The sequence below is a fragment of the Oncorhynchus nerka genome, linkage group LG2 (assembly GCF_034236695.1).
Source record: "Oncorhynchus nerka isolate Pitt River linkage group LG2, Oner_Uvic_2.0, whole genome shotgun sequence".
NCBI classification, from domain to species: Eukaryota; Metazoa; Chordata; class Actinopteri; order Salmoniformes; family Salmonidae; genus Oncorhynchus; species Oncorhynchus nerka.
In genome coordinates this window covers 36,958,584-36,982,146 of record NC_088397.1, presented here as the reverse complement: position 1 = coordinate 36,982,146, position 23,563 = coordinate 36,958,584, and the positions used below count along the sequence as shown (strand labels likewise).

At 41.4% G+C, this 23,563-nt stretch overlaps 1 protein-coding gene across 1 annotated transcript; it reads right to left on the bottom strand.

Moving 5' to 3' along the window:
- Positions 1–2,364: 2,364 nt before the first annotated feature.
- LOC135572410 (zinc finger protein ZFP2-like) lies at positions 2,365–21,636 on the bottom strand. Its single transcript, XM_065020155.1, has 2 exons — positions 21,066–21,636; positions 2,365–5,782 (listed from the first exon to the last, which is right to left on the bottom strand). The coding sequence occupies exons 1-2, from the start codon at positions 21,400–21,402 to the stop codon at positions 4,140–4,142; spliced, it is 1,980 nt and encodes a 659-aa protein (XP_064876227.1). The 5' UTR covers positions 21,403–21,636; the 3' UTR covers positions 2,365–4,139.
- Between the last annotated feature and the right edge of the window lie 1,927 nt (positions 21,637–23,563).

Here is a 23,563-nt window from a genome sequence, read left to right as displayed (position 1 = left end):
TTGGAATGAACAGTTTCACGAATTAATTTTAATCAACATAATCATTATGATTCAACGTCAGTTCACCGTCTCACCTCTCACTGTATTGGAGGAGCAGCAGCTGAGTTGATCATTGATTCTAATCAGCATGTTTGAATCTAATCAGCATGTTTGAATCTGAGAGTAAATAGAGCCGACCACTCTAACAATGAAGGGTTCAACTGGAGTTGTTCTCAAATCGCCTAAGAACCGTAGGGTTTTTAGTCAATGAAAAACAGCCTCAAAAGGTTCTTCAAATAACTTGTTAGAAGGTGGGTTCATCGAGGAACCTCCGTTGTTGCTGGACTTCTTCCGGGAACTTCGCAATGACAACTGAAAACGATGGTGACAAGTTTGTATGCGACAACAGTTAAAAAGGTTAAATTGGGTTGATGTTTGGCTCTGAATATGTCTCGAAAAAATGTATAATAATAATATAACGTAATAATAATGAATAACGAAGACTGATGGTTTTCTGTGAATAGCTTCCATAACGTTACTTTAGTTAATTACCGTAAATATTAGAAAGCCGGGTTTGACCGTCAACATTGTATGAGCTACAGTACAGTACCGTTATCTAGCTAGATAACGTTATGTCCTAACTAGGCACAACTAGGTTTGGATTATTTCCTGAACTATATTCTTTCCCATATATTCTATATCGTTTCCATAAAAGCAACATGGCTTTACACTCGTTAACGTAAGTATCCAATCGAGAACAGTTCTCACTTTTGTGGTAATGAACTAGCTGACCTTAGCTTCGTTAACTAAGGACGGTGATCTGTCCAGACGAGATGTTACAACGAACTGAATCGTCAATGGAGGTCTTCCTCTTTATATAGCCTGCTACAGCATGCAATACTATTAACTCACAAGGGGGCATAACGTTACATGTACAAAACTATCCCATTTTGGAAACGTTACATAGACAATACTATCCCATTTTGGAAACGTTACATGTACAATACTACTACATAATTCGACGTCCTTGAATATCACGTGCTGAGTGGATATGACCAAAGTTATTCTATTTAGCTGCACTTTGTAGTACATTTTCCACTATAATACATGTTTCTGATGCCACATCGCCCGTTTTCAAAGGGAGTCGTTGGTTTTTAGGGGCAGTCGCTTTTTGTTTTGCTTGAAAGTATTTTCTCAGCTGCGATACCAACTCCAGTCAGCAGATGGCGTTCATCTTTCAGGTGATTCTGCCACTGTGACGTATAATCTAGTGGACGGGATGCTTCTTCAACATCAACAGCTCGTCAGCCAACTTGGTTCACTGTAACTTAATAGAACAAGGTTTATTTAATACATCTAGCAACTCTCTCATACTGGGAAGACCCCCCAGGCCTTAAGGGCAGTTTTATTTCAAATGTAGTACCCGGACAGAGAAAATCCAATAAGCGTTTTATAGTTTCATCCTTAGTGTAACTTGCCCTAAAGTGGACACACTCCCATCAGTTTCTGAGACAATTGCCCAGACTTTGTAGACGGTTTGATAATGCTTAAACCTAATCTTTATCAAATTATCCATTAAAGATACCAACTCAAAACCTACGTTCGTCTACATCTAATTATATTCCCAGTATTACTTTATCAAATCTCTAGAAATCAATTATACACACATTCAATTTATCATATTTTCATATTCACAGAACGCATATAAAACAGAAGAAATTCTCAGGTACTCACAACAACCATTCCATTTGCTTTTTCAAGGACTCTCCATAGCTACGAAGCAGCTTTCCAAACATACTCCCAGCAGAACAAAAAATATACTATAGATCTGTGTGGAACTATAGATCTGTTACAATCCAAACTTCAGATTAAGACTCAATCACACACACATCTCATATCGCAGTCCCCACAATGCTATTCCCAAACATACCTAATCAATTGTTTTTCAACAATAATTTAACCTACAGGAATATTTTCACATTTCTATGTCATGGTTAGTTCCTAGGATAATGTAAGTCATCTTTCAATACTTCTAAAATGGGATACAGGTTTTAAACAATTGCAGGTTTAAAATAATTACAGGTGCACCTTACTAGCTTATTCTATATCAAACATGGTCTTAACTAGTAAACACAGATTCTAGTTCTCATCTAGTTCACAGATAGCTGGCTCGGCCCTCTTCACACAAGAATACACTCAGAGCGTATGAGGTGGGTCCATCTGCTCCGTTCCCGAAGTGTGGTCTCCTGAGATTCCAAGTTTGAAGGATCCCTCGTGTACCATTTACCCAGGTCATCAGGAGCGTCACAAAGTGAAGATTCACATCCCCAAATGTGGTTCATTTCTTTATTATCAAATGAGGAGGCACACTTATCACACAAGTCATTGTTATTCTTAAACTAAATCTTTATTCACTTAATAGGGGGGCAGGTCAATACAACGCACACATATAAAGTGAATCAATTGAGTGCTCTAAGATAATGGCTGGTCGACAAACCACCCCCAGATTATTTATTGAGAGCCACGAGACAAAAGTACAAAGGTCTTTTATAGCCAAGTTAAACCCTTTTCAACCTACAAGACCAACAATAGACATAAAGAACGGGTCACAAGGTTACAGGAGACAGTATCTGCTGTAAATAGGAACCCCTAATAGTACTCTGGTCTCTCTTTGTGTAGAGACCAGGGTCTGGCCCTGTGGTCATCTCGCCCTGGTACCATATAGAACAGAAACATTAACTCATGCTCTGGAATGCGGTCACTTTAGGTTTTATCACCCAAAAGACATTGTAAAGCTCCTGTCAGTGTTATCCCCCAGAGGACCATCCTCAGTAGAATACACAGACGCAATAGTTATAAGAACACTCTATTATGTTGCAAAAAACAACTATTTGATCCAATAAAAGTATTATAACATAACGTTGCAGTTTTGCTCTGTGTTCACTGAAAGTTGACTAGTAACAACAACTGGGACATAAAATACACAACATGAGACCCACTAAATCTGCCCAAAAAGAGGGAAACAATAACTCACACCAAACTTACAGACAGGAAGTAAACCAAAAAAGTGGAGGAACTAAAGGTTTTGACTCTCCACATCTATCAAGACAACTGGAGCACTGGGCCAGACACTCTTAAATAGAACCTGGACCAGCTCAGGTGAAACACCTTCCCACTAACGAGATGGACAAGCCAGCACAGGTGTAACACATACTGACTAACGAGGTGACACCAATCAGTGCGCCCTATGTGCTAACGAGCTATACCCGCTAAAGTTCAACCTCAAAACATAAATGGAAAAACCAAAGACTAACACATTAATTAAGAGATTGCGCACCACCAACAGAAAACAACTTCCATTTCACATTATAATCAACTACAATGCTTCACCAATATAAACATGGTGTCTACTGGCAGTCAACAATTACAAACAAGAATCCATGGAACGCACTGGCTAAACACAAAACACAAATCTTTTTGACTGCCCAACCTTGAGACAATCAGAAACCAAGTTGTCCTCACCATGGACACAAGCAGCAATACATCACTGATATCAATTAGTGGGGAAATCAGGTTGTACTTGCTGTTGAAACTAAAAAAAAGACATGGAAATGGGAGATATCTTTTAGCTCACTGGTTAGAAGACAACCTGCAGAAGACAGTCAGCTACATTTTGAGTTTATGGGTCCCCAACACTAAGAGAACCGCAACACTTACTTGTCATGTGCGAGAGAGGGAGGGACATCCTGTTAAAATTAACTGCTCAAAAACCACACGGAATCTGGGAGTAATGTGTACATCCCTGGTTAGAGGACAATTTGTAGAAAACAGCTCGCTACATTTTGAAGTGTTGCATTTTTATTCAAGTGTAACACAACTCTTTTTTTGTTAGTAATTTTTTTTGTTAAATCACAATAGTACTCTTTCAATTCAGAGCCTGGATTTTCCCCCTGAGGCTAATATCCATATCATGTTGAAATCAAATGATAAGGGGGCATACGATTAGGCTTCTACATTGTGACAATATTAAAATACTCCTACTACAATGTGTTAACAGTCCACATTGTGACATGAATTACTTGATATCATGAAACCACTCCATGTATGTATTTTCTATTACTTGATCAGATAAAACTTGATCAGAGTTGTATCAGATTATCTCAAGATTTCTTTCCTGTGTGTGTTATCTGGTGTACCGTCAGATTGCCAGATTGAACAAAACTCTTCCCACATTGATTACAGCTGTACAATTTCTCTCCTGTGTGCGTTCTCTGGTGTACTGTCAGATTGCCAGACTGAACAAAACTCTTCCCACATTCATTACAGCTATATGGTTTATCTCCTGTGTGTGTTCTCTGGTGTGATATCAGAGTGCTTATGTGAGTAAAACTCTTCCCACATTGAGTACAGCTATAAGGTTTCTCTCCTGTGTGTATTCTCTGGTGTGATATCAGGCTGCTGAGCTGAGTAAAACTCTTCCCACATCGATCACAGCTATAGGGTTTCTCTCCTGTGTGTGTTCTCTGGTGTGAAATCAGGCTGCTTAGGTGAGTAAAACTCTTCACACATTGAGTACAGCTATAAGGTTTCTCTCCTGTGTGTATTCTCTGGTGTGAAATCAGGCTGCTTAGCTGAGTAAAACTCTTCCCACATGGATCACAGCTATAAGGTCTCTCTCCTGTGTGTGTTCTCTGGTGTATATTCAGATGGCTAGATGTAAAAAAACTCTTCCCACATTGAGCACAGCTATAAGGTTTCTCTCCTGTGTGTGTTCTCTGGTGAAGTGTCAGATTACACAACTTTGTAAAACTATTCCCACATTCATCACAGCTATACGGTTTCTCTCCTGTGTGTGTTCTCTGGTGTGATATCAGGTTGCTTAGCTGAGTAAAACTCTTCCCACATTGCCCACAGCTATATGGTTTCTCTCCTGTGTGTGTTCTCTGGTGTATCTTCAGCTGGCTAGATGTTAAAAAACTCTTCCCACATTGAGTACAGCTAAAAGGCTTCTCTCCTGTGTGTATTCTCTGGTGTATCTTCAGATGGCTAGATGTAAAAAAACTCTTCCCACATTGAGTACAGCTATACGGTTTCTCTCCTGTGTGTGATCTTTGGTGTACAGTAAGATGGCTAGATGTATCAAAACTCTTCCCACATTCATCACAGCTATACGGCTTCTCTCCTGTGTGTGTTCTCTGGTGTGATATCAGGCTGCTTTGCTGAGTAAAACTCATCCCACATTCACCACAGCTATAAGGTTTCTCTCCTGTGTGTGTTCTCTGGTGTGATATCAGGCTGGTTGAATGAGTAAAACTCTTCCCACATTGAGTACAGCTATAAGGTTTCTCTCCTGTGTGTGTTCTCTGGTGTGACATCAGGCTGGATGAATGAGTAAAACTCTTCCCACATTGAGTACAGCTATAAGGTTTCTCTCCTGTGTGTGTTCTCTGGTGTGATATCAGGCTGGATGAATGAGTAAAACTCTTCCCACATTGAGTACAGCTATACGGTTTCTCTCCTGTGTGTGTTCTCTGGTGTGATATCAGGCTGGATGAATGAGTAAAACTCTTCCCACATTGAGTACAGTTATACGATTTCTCTACTGTGTGGATTCTCTGATGAATTTTAATGCCTGCTGAGGTGAATCTCTTCCCGCAGTCAGAACAGCAGTGAGATATCTTCCCTGTGGATCTCTGCAGGTGTTTCTTGAGGTGTTCTAATGTGGAGAGACTCTTCTCTGCCTTGTCAGCATCATGAGGTTGTTGAGGCTCCCCAGAGGACCCACGGTAGTCATGTCTCTCTCCTGTGTGAACAACAAAGTCAGACAGATGGTTAAAGGCCAACAACAGCGGAAATCCATTGGAAACAGTGATGCCAACAGCGTAGCCATGATGTTGTACAACAATTGACGTCTGTAATGAATGTAATGATTATTTGACATTTGTCTTAAAATGAGCAAGAACAGTCATATTTTGTCTTCTTTTCACATTAGTAGTAACATCTAAGATTGTAGACTAGAAATAAGTTATTCATGTTGTTGACACTCTAAGCAGTGTGCCAGACGACTTTTGGTCTCCAATATAGGCCCCTTCCTGTTTCATAAAATTGTGGCACGAGGGCAATGCACATTCAATTTGGTTGTAGAAACCCCTCCCTGCTGATGAGGAAACTGATAGTTATGGATGTAGTATATCTGCCAGGAGCAAAAATGGTGAGCAAAGATTTTAGTTTTTCACAATGTATTCTGAATGTGAATGTGGGAAAACTCAGGGGAGGAACCTCCATTTCCAGGTCGCTTATGACTGCATTTCACAGTACTTTTTATTATAATTGTATGGCTCGTTTGAATGTCCTGCTTAATATAATGCTTGTGTCATCATCTCAAATCAGCCGCTTGTACTTAAACACTGTTCCATCAGCCTGACAATGAGGGTTTGTACACTGTTTACAAAATTGGCCCATAACTTCATCTAACAACAAATAAACCTATGTAATGAATGAAGAAGTACTTTGGTTGTTGTTGCATGACACACATAGTGTACTCTAGGACCCATAACAATAACATATACCTACTGTAGGACCCATAACTTCACCTAAAAACAAATATAGGAAAATAGCTCTGTGTGTTGTACAATAGCCTATCCATCAAGGAACAGTTCTCTACTGCATTGTCGGAACTAGAAGCACAAGCATTTCGCTACACTCGCATTAACATCTGCTAACCATGTGTATGTGACAAATACATTTGATTTGATTTTGTTCCTAGGCCGTCATTGAAAATAAGAATTTGTTCTTAACTGACTTGCCTAGTTAAATAAAGGTAAAATAAATAAAAAATAAACATGAGGTAAGTATCTGTGTCCAAACAGGCTAATGAGACCCTACTGTAAATCAAGCAGACAATAACACATTATAAACATCAATGTGTTAGGGATGTTGGATCCAACATGGAGCACGGCATAACTGTCTTTACCAGAGTAATGAATGAAGAAGCAGCTTGGTTGCATGTCGTGGTGATTGTCATTCAGAAAATGATTTCCTGGATAAGTTGATGATAGTTGAACATGTGACTTAACAAAACAGCTACAGTATAATTACTGTATGTGTAATTATTGAAGAACCGCATTCATGACCATATCCATTTGGGTGTTGTCAATAAAGTTAAGGTGACTCTCCGTTAGAACCATTGGATTTTGCAAACTCAAATGATTTAGGATTTCTGTGCCTATGAAAACTGTTTTCCCAGCGTAATATAAGGAAACTAAATGTTACGTAGGTAGAGTGCATTTCAGAGATCTGAATACAAAAAAACTGTCCTAATAGGACAATAACCTAAACCACAAGGCCAAATCTACACTGAAGGAGCTTACCAAGATGACATTGAATGTTCCCGAGTGGCCTGGTTACAGTTTGGACATAAATTGTCTTTAAAATCTATGGAAAGACTTGAAAATGGCTTTCTAACAATGATCAACAAACAACTTGACAGAACAGGAAGGATGTAAAAAAGAATTAATGAATATTCACATGAAGATCAGTCGCCTATTGGATGACATCACGACTTCCCATCAAACCAACTCCTTGAATGCCTTACTATGGCATCACTCACACCTTGTAGTTTGCAGTTCTCTCTAAAAAAAAAAACTATTTTGCTCAAAACATTTATTTGTTTCCCTTTAGTGTGTTTATACTTTACTGTATTTATATATGACTTTTCAACAGGAAAAAAGTACCCAGTACCTTTATTTAACCAGGTAGGCCAGTTGAGAACAAGTTCTCATTTACAACTGCGACCTGGCCAAGATAAAGCAAAGCAGTGCAGAAAAAAACAACAGAGTTACACGTGGATAAACAAAAGTACAGTCAATAACACAATAGAAGAATCTATATACAGTGTTTGCAAATTAAGTACAGAGGTAAGGCAATAAATCAGCCATAGTAGCAAAGTAATTACAATTTAGCATTAACACTGGAGTGATAGATTTGCAGATGATGTTGTGCAAGTAGAAATACTGGTGTGCAAAAGAGCAAAAATAAGTCAATAAAAACATGGGAATGAGGTAGGCAGTTGGATGGGCTATTTACAGATGGGCTGTGTACAGCAGCAGCGGTCAGTAAGCTGCTCAGATAGTTGATTCTTAAAGTTAGTGAGGGAGATATAAGTCTCCAACTTCATTGATTTTTGCAATTCGTTCCAGTCATTGGCAGCAGAGAACTGGAAGGAAAGGTGGCCAAAGCAGGTATTGGCTTTGGGTATGACCAGTGAGATATACTTCCTGGAGCACGTGCTATGGGTGGGTGTTGCTATGGTGACCAGTGAGCTGCGTTAAGGCAGCCTAGCAAAGACTTACAGATGACCTGGAGCCAGTTGGTTTGGCGACGAATATGTAGCGAGTGCCAGCCGACGAGAGCAGCGATATATGGGGCTTTGGTGACAAAACAGATTGCACTGTGATAGACTGCATCCAGTTTACTGAGTAGAGTGTTGGAGGCTATTTTGAAAATGAAATCGCCGAAGTCAAGGATCGGTAGGATAGTAAGTTTTACGAGGGTATGTTTGGCAGCGTGAGTGAAGGAGGCTTTGCTGCGAAATAGGAAGCCAATTCTAGATTAAATTTTGGTTTGGAAATGCTTAATATTAGTCTGGAAGGAGAGTTTACAGTCTAGCCAGACACCAAGGTATTTATAGTTGTCCACATATTCTAAGTCAGAACCGTCCAGATTAGTGATGCTGGACGGGCGGGTACGGACAGCGATCGGTTGAAGAGCATACATTTAGTTTTACTCACATTTAAGAGCAGTTGGAGGCCACGGAAGGAGTGCTGTATGGCATTGAAGCTCGTTTGGAGGTTTGTTAACCCTGTGTCCAAAGAAGGGCCAGATAAATACAGAATGGTGTCGTCTGCGTAAAGGTGGATCAAGGAATCACCCGCAGCAAGAGCAACATCGTTGGTATATACAGAGAAAAGAGTCTGCCCGAAAATTGAACCCTGTGCTACCACCGTAGAGAATGCCAGAGGTCCGGACAACAGAACAGGCTTGACAGACTTGACAGACTGAACTCTATCTGAGAAGTCGTGAACCAGGCGAGTCAGTCATTTGAGAAACCAAGCCTGTTGAGTCTGCCGATAAGAATACAGTGATCGACAGAGTCAAAATACTTTGCCAGGTTGATGAAACTGCTGCACAGTACTGTCTTTTATCAATGGCGGTTATGATATCGTTTAGTACCTTGAGCGTGGCTGAGCTCGGAAACCGGATTGCACAGCGGAGAAGGTACGGTGGGATTAAAAAATGGTCAGTGTTTTTTAACCCTCTTGCGACGAGCAAACCCGTATCCGGGAGCGTAATCATAGCCTCAAATGCATTAGCATAACGCAGCGGACATAAATACCCCTAGAAACTTTTCCTATTCATGGAAATCGCAAATGAAATGAAATAAATATATTCAAACACAAGCTTAGCCTTTTGTTAACAACACTGTCATCTCAGATTTTCAAAATATGCGTTACAGCCAACGCTAGACAAGCATTTGTGTAAGTTTATCATGGCATAATGCTATGCTAGGCTCTGCTGGCAGCAGGCAATATTTTCACGAAAATAAGAAAAGCACCAAATTAAATAATTTACCTTTGAAGAACGTCAGATGCTTTCACTCAGGAGACTCCCAGTTAGATAGCAAATGTTCCTTTTTTCCAAAAAGTTTATTTTTGTAGGCGAAATAGCTCCCGTTTCTTCATCATGCTTGGCTGAGAAATCAACCGGAAAATGCTGTAACTATTAACGCCAAACATTTTTCTAAATTTGCTCCATAACATCGACAGAAACACGGCAAACGTTGTTTAGGATCCATCCTCAAGGTGTTTTTAACATATATATTCGATAATATATCCGTCGAGGCAATTGGTTTCTCATAAGAAGCGATTGGAAAAATGGCTACCTCAGTATTTTACGCAAGATTTTCTGCGGGAGACACCATGTGACCACATGCTATATATGGTTCCTTACAGCCATTCTTCAATGGAAATGCCTAAAAAGACATCACAATGCTGTAGACACCTTGGGGAACACGTGGAAAACGTAAACTCATTCGTAGCTCATTCACAGCCATATAAGGAGTCATTGGCATGAGGCGGTTTTAAAAAATGAGGCACTTCCTGGTTGGATTTTTATCTGGGTTTCGCCTGTAAACATCAGTTCTGTGGCACTCAGACAATATCTTTGCAGTTTTGGAAACGTCAGAGTGTTTTCTTTCCAAAGCTGTCAATTATATGCATAGTCGAGCATCTTTTCGTGACAAAATATCTTGTTTAAAACAGGAACGTTTTTCATCCCAAAAAATGTGTAGCACCCCTAATGCATAACTGGTTATTAACTTTGGAAAGGCAGGGCAGGATGGATATAGGTCTGTAACAGTTTGGGTCTAGAGTGTCACCCCCTTTGAAGAGGGGGTTGACCGCGGAAGCTTTCCAATCTTTAAGAATCTCGGACGATACGAAAGAGAGGTTGAACAGACTATTTTTATTTTATTTGACCTTTATTTAACTAGGCAAGTCAGTTAAGAACAAATTCTTATTTTCAATGACGGCCTAGGAACAGTGGGTTAACTGCCATGTTCGGGGCAGAATGACAGATTTTTACCTTTGCAGCTCGGGGATTCGATCTTGCAACCTTTCGGTGACAAGTCCAACGCTCTAACCACTAGGCTACCTTACGAACAGACTCGTAATAGGGGTTGCCACAATGGCGGCAGATAAACTTAGAAAGAGAGGGTCCAGATTGTTTAGCCCAGATAAACTAGCTAGATTGTTTAGCCCAGCTGATTTGTACGGGTCCAGGTTTTGCAACTCTTTCAGAACATCAGCTATCTGGATTTGGGTGAAGGAGAAGCTGGGGAGGTTTGGGCAAGTAGCTGCGGGGGGTGGGGAGCTGTTGGCCGGGGTTGGGGTAGCCGGGAGGAAAGCATGGCCAGCCGTAGAGAAATACTTACTGAAATTCTCGATTATCGTGGATTTATCGGTGGTGCAGTGTTTCCTAGCCTCAGTGCAGTGGGCAGCTGGGATGAGGTGCTCTTATTCTCCATGGGCTTTACAGTGTCCCAAAACTTTTTGGAGTTCGAGCTACAGGATGTATATTTCGGTTTGAAAAAGCTAGCTTTTGCTTTCCTAACTGACTGTGTATTAGTTCCTGACTTCTCTGAAAAGTTGCATATTGCAGTACGCAACAGGATGTTTTTGTGCTGGTCAAGGGCAGTCAGGTCTGGAGTGAACCAAGGGCTGTATCTGTTCTAAGTTTTACATTTTTGAAAGGGACATGCTTATTTAAGGTGGTGAGGAAATTACTTTTAAAGAACAACCAGGCATCCCAGTTTAGGTCACCTAACAGAATGAACTCTGAAGATATATGGGGGGCAATCAATTCACATATGGTGTCCAGGGCACAGCTGGGAACTGAGGGGGGTCTGTAACAGGTGGCAACAGTGAGAGACTTATTTCTGGAGAGATTCATTTTTAAAATTAGAAGCTCGAACTGTTTGAGCTTAGACCTGGAAAGTAGGATAAAACTTTGCAGGCCATCTCTGCAGTAGATTGCAACTCCTCCCCCTTTGGCAGTTCTATCTTGTTGGAAAATGTTGTAGATGGGGATGAAAATTTCAGAATTTTTTAAGTATAACTCTGACTTGTGTGAAGTTTGTCTCTCCTCATTTGATAATAAAGAAATTAACCACCAGAGGTCACCGCATATGTGGGAGGTGGGACAAAAGAGTTCTCTGAGGCATGTTGAGTGGGACTAGGGGCTCTGCAGTAAAATAAAACAATAAGAACTACCCTAAACAACAGTATTACAAGGCATATTGAAATTAGAGAGACATAAAGGAAGGCATAAAGCAATCACAGGTGTTGATTGGGAGAGCTCGCTTAGACAACAACGGGTAAGACAACAACAGTTAATCAGCTAAGACAACAACAACAACAGGTAAAATGGCAATGAATGGGCAGAAAGGGTCAATTAACTACACACAGGGCTTGAGTTCAAGGCTGAGGCCGACAGTTAAACAAAATAAACAAAATGGAGTACTGTGATTAATAACAGTCCAGCAGGCATCAGCTATGTAGCCTAGTGATCATAGGGTCCAGTGAACAGCAATATATGAACCAGGGAAGCCGATATGGTAGTGTTTACTACGCTGGCTGGGAGATGCACCTGGTGCTAGCTTCGGGACAAGGGCGTAACCGATGTCTGGCAAAGGCCGGTTGAGGGCACATTGGACGGCATTGTGTAGGCAGACCAGTCGTGATGGATAGGCGGGGCTCCGTGTCGACAAAGGGTCCAGGCCAATTGGCAAAAGAGGTATTGTAGCTGGAGTAAATTTGTTTGCTAGTGGGGAGATGCACCTGGCTCGAGGCTAATTGGTGTTAGCTTCGGGACAAGGGCGTTAGCCACTATAGCCAATCCGGTGCAAAGGTCCAGAGCTTACGGCAGGAATCCGGTGATGTAGTGGCTTCTAGTCTTCTTAGTGAAGAGTCTGGGAGGCATCAGCTGTGTAGCCGAGTGATCATAGGGTCCACTGAGCAGGCCAGGAGATGGGCCTGGGTCAAGGCTAGCTTCGGGGCTGGGCCACTCGGTAGCAGCTAGCTAGCTGCGATTATCCGGTGTAATGGTCCAGAGCTTACGGCAGGAATACGGTGATGTAATGGAGAAAAACAGTCCGATATGCTCAGGGTTGATATTGCGCTGTGCAGACTGGCAGGTATTATCCAGGCTAAAAACAGCTGGTCTCTTAGCTAAAAATGTAAAGGTTGCTAGCATTGGCGAACAATGACTAAATAGCAAGTAGCTAATCAGCTGGTTAGCTTCTGATGGCTATCTTCTGATGGAGGTTCTAGCTATAAGGTCTAAAACATAGCAGATCCATATCACATTGGGTGAGGCGGGTTGCCGGAAGGTATATTTAATTTAAAGATGGAAAAAGAGATTGAAATATTGCAATATATACAAAAAAAGACAACATTTACAACAAACACGTCTTACTGCTACGCCATCTTGGATTACAAACTGAAATTATTTTGAGAGTTATTATTTTTAGTTAGAAATGGTCAGATAACTTCACACTCCAAATGGAAAAGGTTGTCGACCTCTGGTGTAGCCCATTACCGGAAACTTCAAGAGCATAACAGCAGTATTTTTCTCCTTCTGGTTAGGTTATCTTGTCTTAATTATTTAATCAAATGCGTGCTTAAAGCATCAGACCAGTTCAGTACATATACAGTGGGGCAAAAAAGTATTTAGTCAGCCACCAATTGTGCAAGTTCTCCCACTTAAAAAAGATGAGATAGCCTGTAATTTTCATCATAGGTACACTTCAACTATGACAGACAAAATTAGATTTTTTTTCTCTCCAGAAAATCACATTGTGGGATTTTTTATGAATTTATTTGCAAATTATGGTGGAAAATAAGTATTTGGTCAATAACAAAAGTTGATCTCAATACTTTGTTATCTACCCTTTGTTGGCAATGACTGAGGTCAAACGTTTTCTGTAAGTCTTCACAAGGTTTTCACACACTGTTGCTGGTATTTTGGCCCATTCCTCCATGCAGATCTCCTCCAGAGCAGTGATGTTTTGGGGCTGTTGCTGGGCAACACAGACTTTCAACTCCCTCCAAAGATTTTCTAAGGGGTTGAGATCTGGAGACTGGCTAGGCCACTCCAGGACCTTGAAATGCTTCTTACGAAGCCACTCCTTCGTTGCCCGGGCGGTGTGTTTGGGATCATTGTCATGCTGAAAGACCCAGCCTCGTTTCATCTTCAATGCCCTTGCTGATGGAAGGAGGTTTTTACTCAAAATCTCACGATACATGGCCCCATAAATTCTTTCCTTAACACGGATCAGTCGTCCTGGTCCCTTTGCAGAAAAACAGCCCCATGATTTTGGGGCTCCTGAGTGATGCAGCGGTCTAAGACACTGTCTCTCAGTGCTTGAGGCGTCAATACAGACACCCCGGTTCGAGTCCAGGCTGTGTTTACAACCGGCCGTGATTGTGAATTAAATAGGTTACATTTTAACATTTTTAAATAGTTCATTCAGAAAGTTCAGACCCCTTCCCCTTTTCCACATTTTGTTACATTACAGCTTTATTTTAAAATAGATTTAAACAAATAGAATCCTCATTAATCTACACACAATAATGAAAACGTGAAAACAGGTAAAAAACAGAAATACTTTATTTACATACGTATTCAGACCCTTTGTTAAGAGACTCAATTTCTTACAGGTGCACCCTGTTTCCATTAATCATCCTTGAGATGTATATACAACTTGTTCGGAGTTCACGTGTGGTAAATTCAATTGATTGGATATGATTTGGAAGGCACACACCGGTCTATATATGGTCCCACAGTTGCCAGTGCATGTCAGAGCAAAAACAAAGCAATGAGGTCGAAGGAACTGTCCCTAGAGCACCGAGACAGGATTGTGTCGAGGCACAGATCTGGGGAAGGGTACCAAAAAAGATTCTGCAGCATTGAAGGTCCCTAAGAACACAGTGGCCTCCATCATTCTTAAAGGGAATACTCTTCCTGGAGCTGGTCACCCGGCCAAACTGAGCGATTGGGGGAGAAGGGCCTTGGTCAGGGAGGTGACCAAAAACCTGATGGTCACTCTGACAGAGCTCCAAAGTTCCTCTGTGGAGATGGGAGAACCTTCCAGAAGGACAATCATCTCTGCAGCACTCCACTAAGGACTCTAAAACCATGAGAAACAAGATTCTCTGGCTTGATGAAACCAAGATTGAACTCATTGGCCTGAATGCCAAGAGTCACATCTGAAGGAAACCTGGCACCAGGTTTTTCAGAAGCAGGAAAATATTAACGGCGCAAAGTGCAGAGACATCCTTGATGAAAGACCTGCTCCAGAGCACTCAGGACCTCAGACTGGGGCGAATGTTCACCGTCCAACAGGACAACAATCTTAAGCACACAACCAAGACAACAGGAGTGGCTTCGGGGGAAGTCTCTGAATGTCCTTGAGTGGTCCAGCCAGAGCCCGGACTTGAGCTTGATCTAACGTCTCTGGAGAGACGTGAAAATAGCTGTGCAGTGATGTTCTCCATCCAACCTGACAGAGCTAGAAAGGATCTGCAAAGGATGGGAGAAACTCCCCAAATGCAGGTGTGCCAAATAAATTAGCTAAATTAAAAGGGGGGGAAAATCATTTAATCAATTTTAGAATACGGCTTTAACGTAACAAAATGTGGAAAAAGTCAAGGGGTCTGACTACTTTCTGAATGCACTGTATACAGCACCACCTCCCCCATAAGCATTCCTGTCTTTTCTGTAGATGTTATATCCCTGTATTGCTACTGCTGTATCAAAGGAATTATCTCAGTGGGTTTCAGAGATGAACAGTACAGTGCATTCCAAATTCAAGTCAGGCACAAAAACGTTTTCAAATAAAACTATTCCAGAAAATGTCAGAGTATATAACGCCCGTCCGTACAAGAGACGGTCGAACCAATCGCGTTCATATTGTCATGCTGTGACACGCAGTTCCTAAGCATAATCTCACAAAATCCCTTTTTAAAGTCAGGGTATGAGTCGAGAAACATGCCTATTTTCCTTGAAAGTACATAATGTTACAATTGCAAAGCTATACAATATTACAGAGAACAAGTCAATTATCCTAATTTCTGAAAGTATTTCTGGTGGTAGCTAGTGACACACAAGCTAGGTCTATTTGAAACATTGCCCTCCCATGGCAGCATTTACCAGCCACCAGGTTCAGAAGCTTTAAAACCACATAAAACCCAATTCTATTTTTGCCCAAAGTCAAGATATAATTTTTTCAAACCGAACATAATATTATTATTTACTATAATATTATTTTAGGATATTTTAGTTTTGGAGTCAAAGTTAGCTTTGGAATAGTTTTCATTTTTCAAACAGGTTTGTTATTTTATGTCAGTTTACTAAAAAGTTTTCCCCAAATTATTTTTTCTATAATAAGCATGGAGGTTTCCCCTATCAACCAGTCATAGGTACTGGTGATAAAGCGCCTTGTAACCTAGCTGGGAATGGGACAGACGGAACCCTTCTGTGGTAAGAGACCGGGGAAATTTGTAATCATATCTAATTACCAGGAATGGGGTTCATTTGAACCACAGAGACTGTGTGTGGGATAATAACATGGCCGTGTCCAACCCTGCTTTTTCCCCCCGACTCCGCCACCAACCACCAATCTCCAACAGGGCCCTTAACCTGTATCACTAAACACCTCATCGTGAGCTACAGGTAGGAATCAGCAATGAATCCCAATAATGAGACACCTCTGGGGAGGGGTGTCAGCAACATTTAAAAAATATAAATATATAGTGTTTTATGACAAACCGTTTTTTACAAATCCGTCAAGACACCAGCTTAGACTTTACCGTGAAATGCGTTACTTACAAGCCCTTAACCAACAGTGCAGTTCAAGAAGAAGAAAACGTTTACCAAGTAGACTCAAATAAAAAGTAATAATAAAAAGTAACAATGAGAATAACAACAACGAGGAAATATACAGGGGGCACCGGTACCGAGTCAGTGTGGAGGCTATATTACAGGGGGCACCGGTACCGAGTCAGTGTGCGGGGTTACAGGCTAGTTGAGGTAATCTGTACATGAAGGTGGGGGCGTAGTGAATATGCATAGGTAACAAACAACCAGCGAGTAGCAGCAATGCACAAAAAGGAGGGGGGGGGGGGTCAATGTAAATTGTCCGGTGGGGATTTTATGAATTGTTCAGCAGTCTTATGGCTTGGGGGTAGAAGCTGTTGAGGAGGCTTTTTGATCCTAGACTTGGTGCTGCGGTACCACTTGCCGTGCGGTAGCAGAGAAAACCGTCTATAACTTGTGTGACTGGAGTCTCTGACAATTTTGTGGGCTTTCCTCTGACATCACCCACTATATAGGTCCTGGATGGCAGGAAGATTGGCCCCAGTGATGTACTGGGCAGTTCGCACTCCCCTCTGTAGCGCCTTAGGGTCAGATGCCGAGCAGTTGCCATACCAGGCGGTGATGCAACCGGTCAGGATGCTCTCGATGGTGCAGCTATATTACCTTTTGAGGATCTGGGGAACCATGACAAATATTTTCATTCTCCTGAGGGGGAAAAGGTTTTGTTGTGCCCTCTTCACGACCGTCTTGGTATATACCCATGTGGGTGATTAAAATATGAACTGAGGTCCACACTCCAGTTCAGTTGATGGTGGTAATGCACCTTAAAGTTCATTGCCAACCACCATATAAAGTCCAAAGAAGAAAAAGAAGCCTGAAGGAAGGAGAAATGACGAGAAACAAATTTATTTTACCTTCTGGGGCATCGAGACTGGTTACCTATTTTGATGTGATATGAAAGTTTAGCGATTTATGTTTCTAGAAACGTATCGCAATTGTGCCAAATCCTGTCATTTGTAAGGAACCCAGAATTGAGGAACCAGATGGGTTATCAGAAAAGAACCCTAAAGTGATCCCAGCATGTGCCGTTAGAAGTGCTCTGTCTAAGAAATTCGCCAGGAGCAAGTCTAGTGTTGAGGATGTCAGCGATCCCACCATGATTGTTCTGTCGGAGACGTTAGTGAGTGATCCTGATTTCGGTAAACCTCCTGAGTTGACCTCTCCTTTGAAAACCCCAAAAGTGAGAGTTTGTAGAACCTCTGAATGAAGAGAGGATCCCTACAGTTGACACTTGGATGTCTAGGAAGCAGCACATTGCTGAACAGAGTAAAAAATGTTTCTAGGAAGCTGTTGATTGATGAACAGAGTAAAAATGTTTCTAGGAAGCAACTGATATCTGAACAGAGTTGAGATGTTTCTAGAAAGCAACTGATAGCTGAACAGAGTTGAGATGTTTCTAGGAAGCAGCTGACAGCTGAACAGAGTTGAGATGTTTCTAGGAAGCAGCTGATTGCTGAACAGAGTAAAGATGTTTCCCTCACCCCTCTTTTTGCTGAGGTGTATCCAGAGGAGTTTAATTAAGTTTTTGTTGGTCATTTTGACAGGAGATGGATTCTAACGAGGACATAGCATTCTAACGAGGATATGACGGTCTAACGAGGACATGGCGTTCTAACGAGGACAAGGCGTTCTCACGCCACTTCTGGACAAGACGATTGGCCCAGTTAATCTCAAATTGTTGTTCTAGTTGCGCTTCGACAAGAGATACTGAGGTTGTCTCACGATGGTAGTATGGCAGGTCATCTTGGTGTCAACAAGACGTCTGAAACAGGATGTTGTGGCTCATTGTAAATCCTGTGGTGTTTGCCAGTGGACAGGTAAACCAAACCAAGCTGTACCGGTTGCACCTTTGCAGCATATTCCTGCTTTTGACAAACATTCCAGCAGGGTTCTGGTGGACTGTGTTGGTCCTTTGCCCAAAGCCAAGAGTGGTAAGTATTTCAGTTATCTAGTGATAGACTATAATGCAGACATGATATGTAATGTGTATGTATTACTGGTTGAGTGTACTCTTCTGGTTGAGAGACATTTTGTTCTTTTTGCCGGGGAACGTCACAATGGATGTAAAAATAAATTTTAAAAACGTTCCTACATTTCCACGCAGCAGGCCAAGTAGTTCTATGCGCAGGTGGGCGCTCCCTCAACATTATCAGGATAGAGAAACCAGACATGCTCATTGCTCACATGGAGCACTTCAAACAAAATGAGAAAGGTAAAGCACCATATTCTACCCACCACCTGTATGCTCTCGTTGGCTGGCCCTCACTACATATTCGTCATCAAACCCACTGGCTCCAGGTCATCCTTAAGTCTTTGCAAGGTAAAGCCCTGCCTTATCTCAGCTCACTGGTCACCATAGCAACACCCACCCGTAGCACGCGCTCCATATATATATTTCACTGGTCACCCCCAAAGCCAATTCCTCCTTTGGCCGCCTTTCCTTCCAGTTCTCTGCTACCAATGACTGGAACAAATTGCAAAAATCCCTGAAGCTGGAGTCTTATATCTCCCCCTCTAACTTTAAGCATCAGCTGTCAGAGCAGCTTACCGATCACTGTACCTGTACACAGCCAATCTGTAAATAGCACACCCAACTACCTCATCCCCATAGTGATATTTATCCTTTGCTCTTTTGCACCCCAGTATCTCTACTTTTACATAATCATCTGCACAGCTATCACTCCAGTATTAATGCTAAATTGTAATTATTTAGCTTCTAGGGCCTATTTATTGCCTACCTCCCTACATTTGCACACACTGTACATAGATTTTTCTATTTTTTATTTTCTATTGTGTTATTGACTGTTTGTTTGTGTGTAACTCTGTTGTTGTTTTGTCGCACTGCTTTGCTTTATCTTGGCCAGGTCGCAGTTGTAAATGACAACTTGTTCTTAACTGGCCTACCTGGTTAAATAAAGGTGAAATAAATAAAGAAATTAAAAAATGACTAATTAATACGTGCATTAACAGAAATGAATGTAACCAAATAACAGGAAGTAACGGTGCATTTACTACTGGTGACATTTGTAATGGGGAATGTATATGATAAACTCAATCTAAGGGCAATCAATTCACACAATGAAACAACAAAGGAGCAAGAATTGGTGGAAGCCAGGAGGAGGACATTCTGAAGAGACTCACATATATCTTCACCACACAACCCTCCCCTTCTCCTTGTCTCAACATTTTAAATGATACTCAAGAGACATTATCTTCACACCTATTTGAGATGCTTTTCACTGACAGCCTCAACTCAATAATCAGCGAGGCCTATTGCCACATGCACTGCCCAAATAGGCATAAGCCTACAAGCTTGTGATTTGAAACCAAACACAGGTATTATTGTAAGGAAGCCAATGATCCCCGATTCCTCTGTGGCAACGTCATGCTTTCTGGTAAAGTATCTTACATATTTCTGTATAGACAGGAGGAATCATATCATTGGGGAAAAATTATTTACCTGTTGGACCCACCACTATGTAATTTCTCTCCTGTTCTATTAGACCCGCCGCTATGTCATTTCTCTCCTGTTCTATTGGACCCACTGCTATGTCATGTCTCTCCTGTTCTATTGGACCCACCGCTATGCCATTTCTCTCCTGTTCGATTGGACCCACCGCTATGTCATGTCTCTCCTGTTCTATTGGACCCACCGCTATGCCATTTCTCTCCTGTTCGATTGGACCCACCGCTATGTCATGTCTCTCCTGTTCGATTGGACCCACCGCTATGTCATTTCTCTCCTGTTCTATTGGACCCACTGCTATGTCATGTCTCTCCTGTTCTATTGGACCCACCGCTATGCCATGTCTCTCCTGTTCCATTGGACCCACCGCTATGCCATTTCTCTCCTGTTCGATTGGACCCACCGCTATGCCATTTCTCTCCTGTTCTATTGGTTTTCATATCAACTTTATTTCATTGTCCAGAAGCCAAAATCCTAGTTGTTGCAGCTTTAGACTCCCCCTTTTTAAGTTTCTAACAGAGATTTTCATTTCTGTCAGATATCAACCTCTACCAGGTATAGAACGGCGTGTTCTAATAAAAACACTATAGGAGTTGTCTCGAGATGGTTATGCATATCCATGCCATGAGTAGTAGCTTAGCATCCCTCTCCATTGAATACAGGCGGTTGACGTCAACAACCCTCAGAATATGTCAAAAATAGATTACAATAATAAGAAGTGTCCACCAATCCAAAGAAAGGGTAGGCGAGAGCTAAAGAACCAGCAGTGCCGCTTGTGGACAATGACTCCCCTTATCAGGGCAGAGAGACATCTTGTCAGTATATCCATCATCTTTGGTGTAGCCAACCCAACTCTCATATGACACTGTTGGGGGGCACTGTGTGTAGTAAATCATCACTACACGAAAATCACTACATGCCGTGCCCCCCAGTCTGCGGTCAGCAGATAGACCCTTCTCAAATATATATGTTAAGTCACTTTTTGGAAACGGAAAGGGGTAGCTTGCTCTCTACGTTGTCTGATTCTAGACATATTAGTCATCATCCCAGGATCCTCCGTTGAAGATGTATTGACGAGCCAACCCCGAACATCCAAAGTTAAAAACAAATTCAAGGTGGTACTTACTGGTGTTACTCAGATCTCCTATCTCCCCTTCATCTTTCAATGTGACAGTAATCTCTCCTTCCTTCTTCACTCCAAAAACTGCATCCTCCTCTTCCTCTTCTTTCACAGTAACATCCTCCTCCTCTTCTTTCACTCTGAACGCGCCTTCCTCTTCTTTCACTGAAACGTCTTTCTCTTCTTCTTTCACTGTAACAGCCTCACCCTCTACTTGTTTTTTAACTGTGACCGCCTCTTCTTCCTTCTCCTCTTTCACGACAATGTTCAGCCCCATAGCTTCTTTCTCCGTCCAGCAGACTGCCTCTTCTTTAGCAGGAGGAGAGAAGTTTAGGAAGCTCATGTTCGGGGATGTTAGCTAGCTAGCTATCATTAGCGACTAGACTAGTGCTAACTTAACCAGCCATCTACTATAGCTGACTAATACAAAATAACGTAATATTAAATTAAATAGGTTAACATGTAGATACGACAGAATTGTGTCTAAAACACGGTAGCTAATATAGACCGAAAGAGTCTAAATAGCTTGAATCTTTCGGCTATGTTGGCTAGCAAGCTGCCGAGGTGGTTGACGAGCTGTTTATGAAGAACCGTCCACTAGATTATACGTCACGCTGGCAGCATCGCCTGAAATACTCACATTGCCGTCAGCTGACTGGAGGGGAAACGCAGTTGAGAAAAATATTTTATTATGAGACAAAGATTATTTTAAATTGATATAATTAAATAATACTATTATATTGAGACATACAAAGACAGGAACGTGTTGATTGATTAGTGCGAATATTTATTTTACCTACAGCACATTTAAGGCAGTTTCATTCAGTCAAACTAAATCTAAATAAGTAGCCAGCTACTGTCGGTCTATACTGCTCCTACATGGTGTAACAATACATCATGTAGATGTATAAAATGAACAGACTAGGTCTATACTGCTCCTACATGGTGTAACAATACATCATGAAGATGCATATAATGAACAGACTAGGTCTATACTGCTCCTACATGGTGTAATAAAAGTTTGGGGTCACTTAGAAATGTCTTTGTTTTTGAAAGAAAATCTCCAGAAATTGTCCATTAAAATAACATCAAATTGATCAGAAATACAGTGTAGACATTGTTAATGTTGTAAATGACTATTGTAGCTGGAAAAGGCTGAATTGTTATGGAATATCTACATAGGTGTAGAGAGGCCCATTATCAGCAACCACTACTCCTGTGTTCCAATGGCACATTGTGTTAGCTATTCCAAGTTGATCATTTTAAAAGGCTGATTGATCAATAGAAAACCCTTTTGCAATTATGTTAGCACAGCTGAAAACTGTTGTGCTGATTTAACAAAAGCTTTTGTAAACAGTGGTGTTGCATAACAATCAGGCAGTAGAACAACAATAATCATCACCCTCTTGACCAATCTTCCCTCCCCCTAACATTGAGTTTGATTCAGACCCTGTCAGTGTGCCAGGTGGACATTGGGATTGATTCAGATCCTGCCAGTGTGCCAGGTAGTCATCGGGTTTGATTCAGACCCTGTCCGTGTGCCAGGTGGACATTTGATTTGATTCAGACCCTGCCAGTGTGCCAGGTGGACATTGGGTTTGATTCAGATCCTGCCAGTGTACCAGGTGTACATTGGGTTTGATCCATACCCTGCCAGTGTACCAGGTGGACATTGGGTTTGATTCAGACCCTTCCAGCATGGTCAGAGATGTATTCCAAGGTCAGTAACTTATAACCACAGAACCACCCCAGACCTTTCAAGCGTGACTAAAAACAGTAAATGGCAGTAAATCTAAAGTATTAGATTTACTGCCACGGTCTAGTATGTCACCGCCTCAGACACCATTCACAATGCAGGCTGATGTACGAGTAAAATATGATATATTATTTCCTAACCATTCACAATGCTGGCTGAGGTACGAATAAAACATGACATATTATTTCCTAACCATTCACATGTTACTATAGTCTAGTTCCATGTTACTATAGTCTAGTTCCATGCTGTTACAATAGTCTAGTTCCATGCTGTTACTATAGTCTAGTTCCATGTTTCTTTTGTCAAGATCCATGTTACTATAGTCTAGTTCCATGCTGTTACTATAGTCCAGTTCCATGCTGTTACTATAGTCTAGTTCCATGCTGTTACTATAGTCTAGTTCCATGCTGTTACTATATTCTAGTTCCATGCTGTTACTATAGTCTAGTTCCATGTTGTTACTATAGTCCATTTCCATGCTGTTACAATAGTCTAGTTACATGCTGTTACTATAGTCTAGTTCCATGCTGTTACTATAGTATAGTTTCATGCTGTTACTTTAGTCTAGTTCCATGCTGTTACTATAGTCTCGTTCCATGCTGTTACTATAGTCTAGTTCCATGCTGTTACTATAGTCTAGTTCCATGCAGTTACTATAGTCTAGTTCCATGTTGTTACTATAGTATAGTTTCATGCTGTTACTATAGTCTAGTTCCATGCTGTTACTGTAGTCTACTTCCATGCTGTA

Coding starts and splice junctions, on each gene's coding strand:
- LOC135572410 (XM_065020155.1), bottom strand. CDS start 21,402: ATGAGCTTCCTAAACTTCTCTCCTCCTGCTAAAGAAGAGGCAGTCTGC. Junction 5,783..21,065: donor AGGAGATCTGAGTAACACCA/GTAAGTACCACC, acceptor TTGTTCACACAG/GAGAGAGACATGACTACCGT.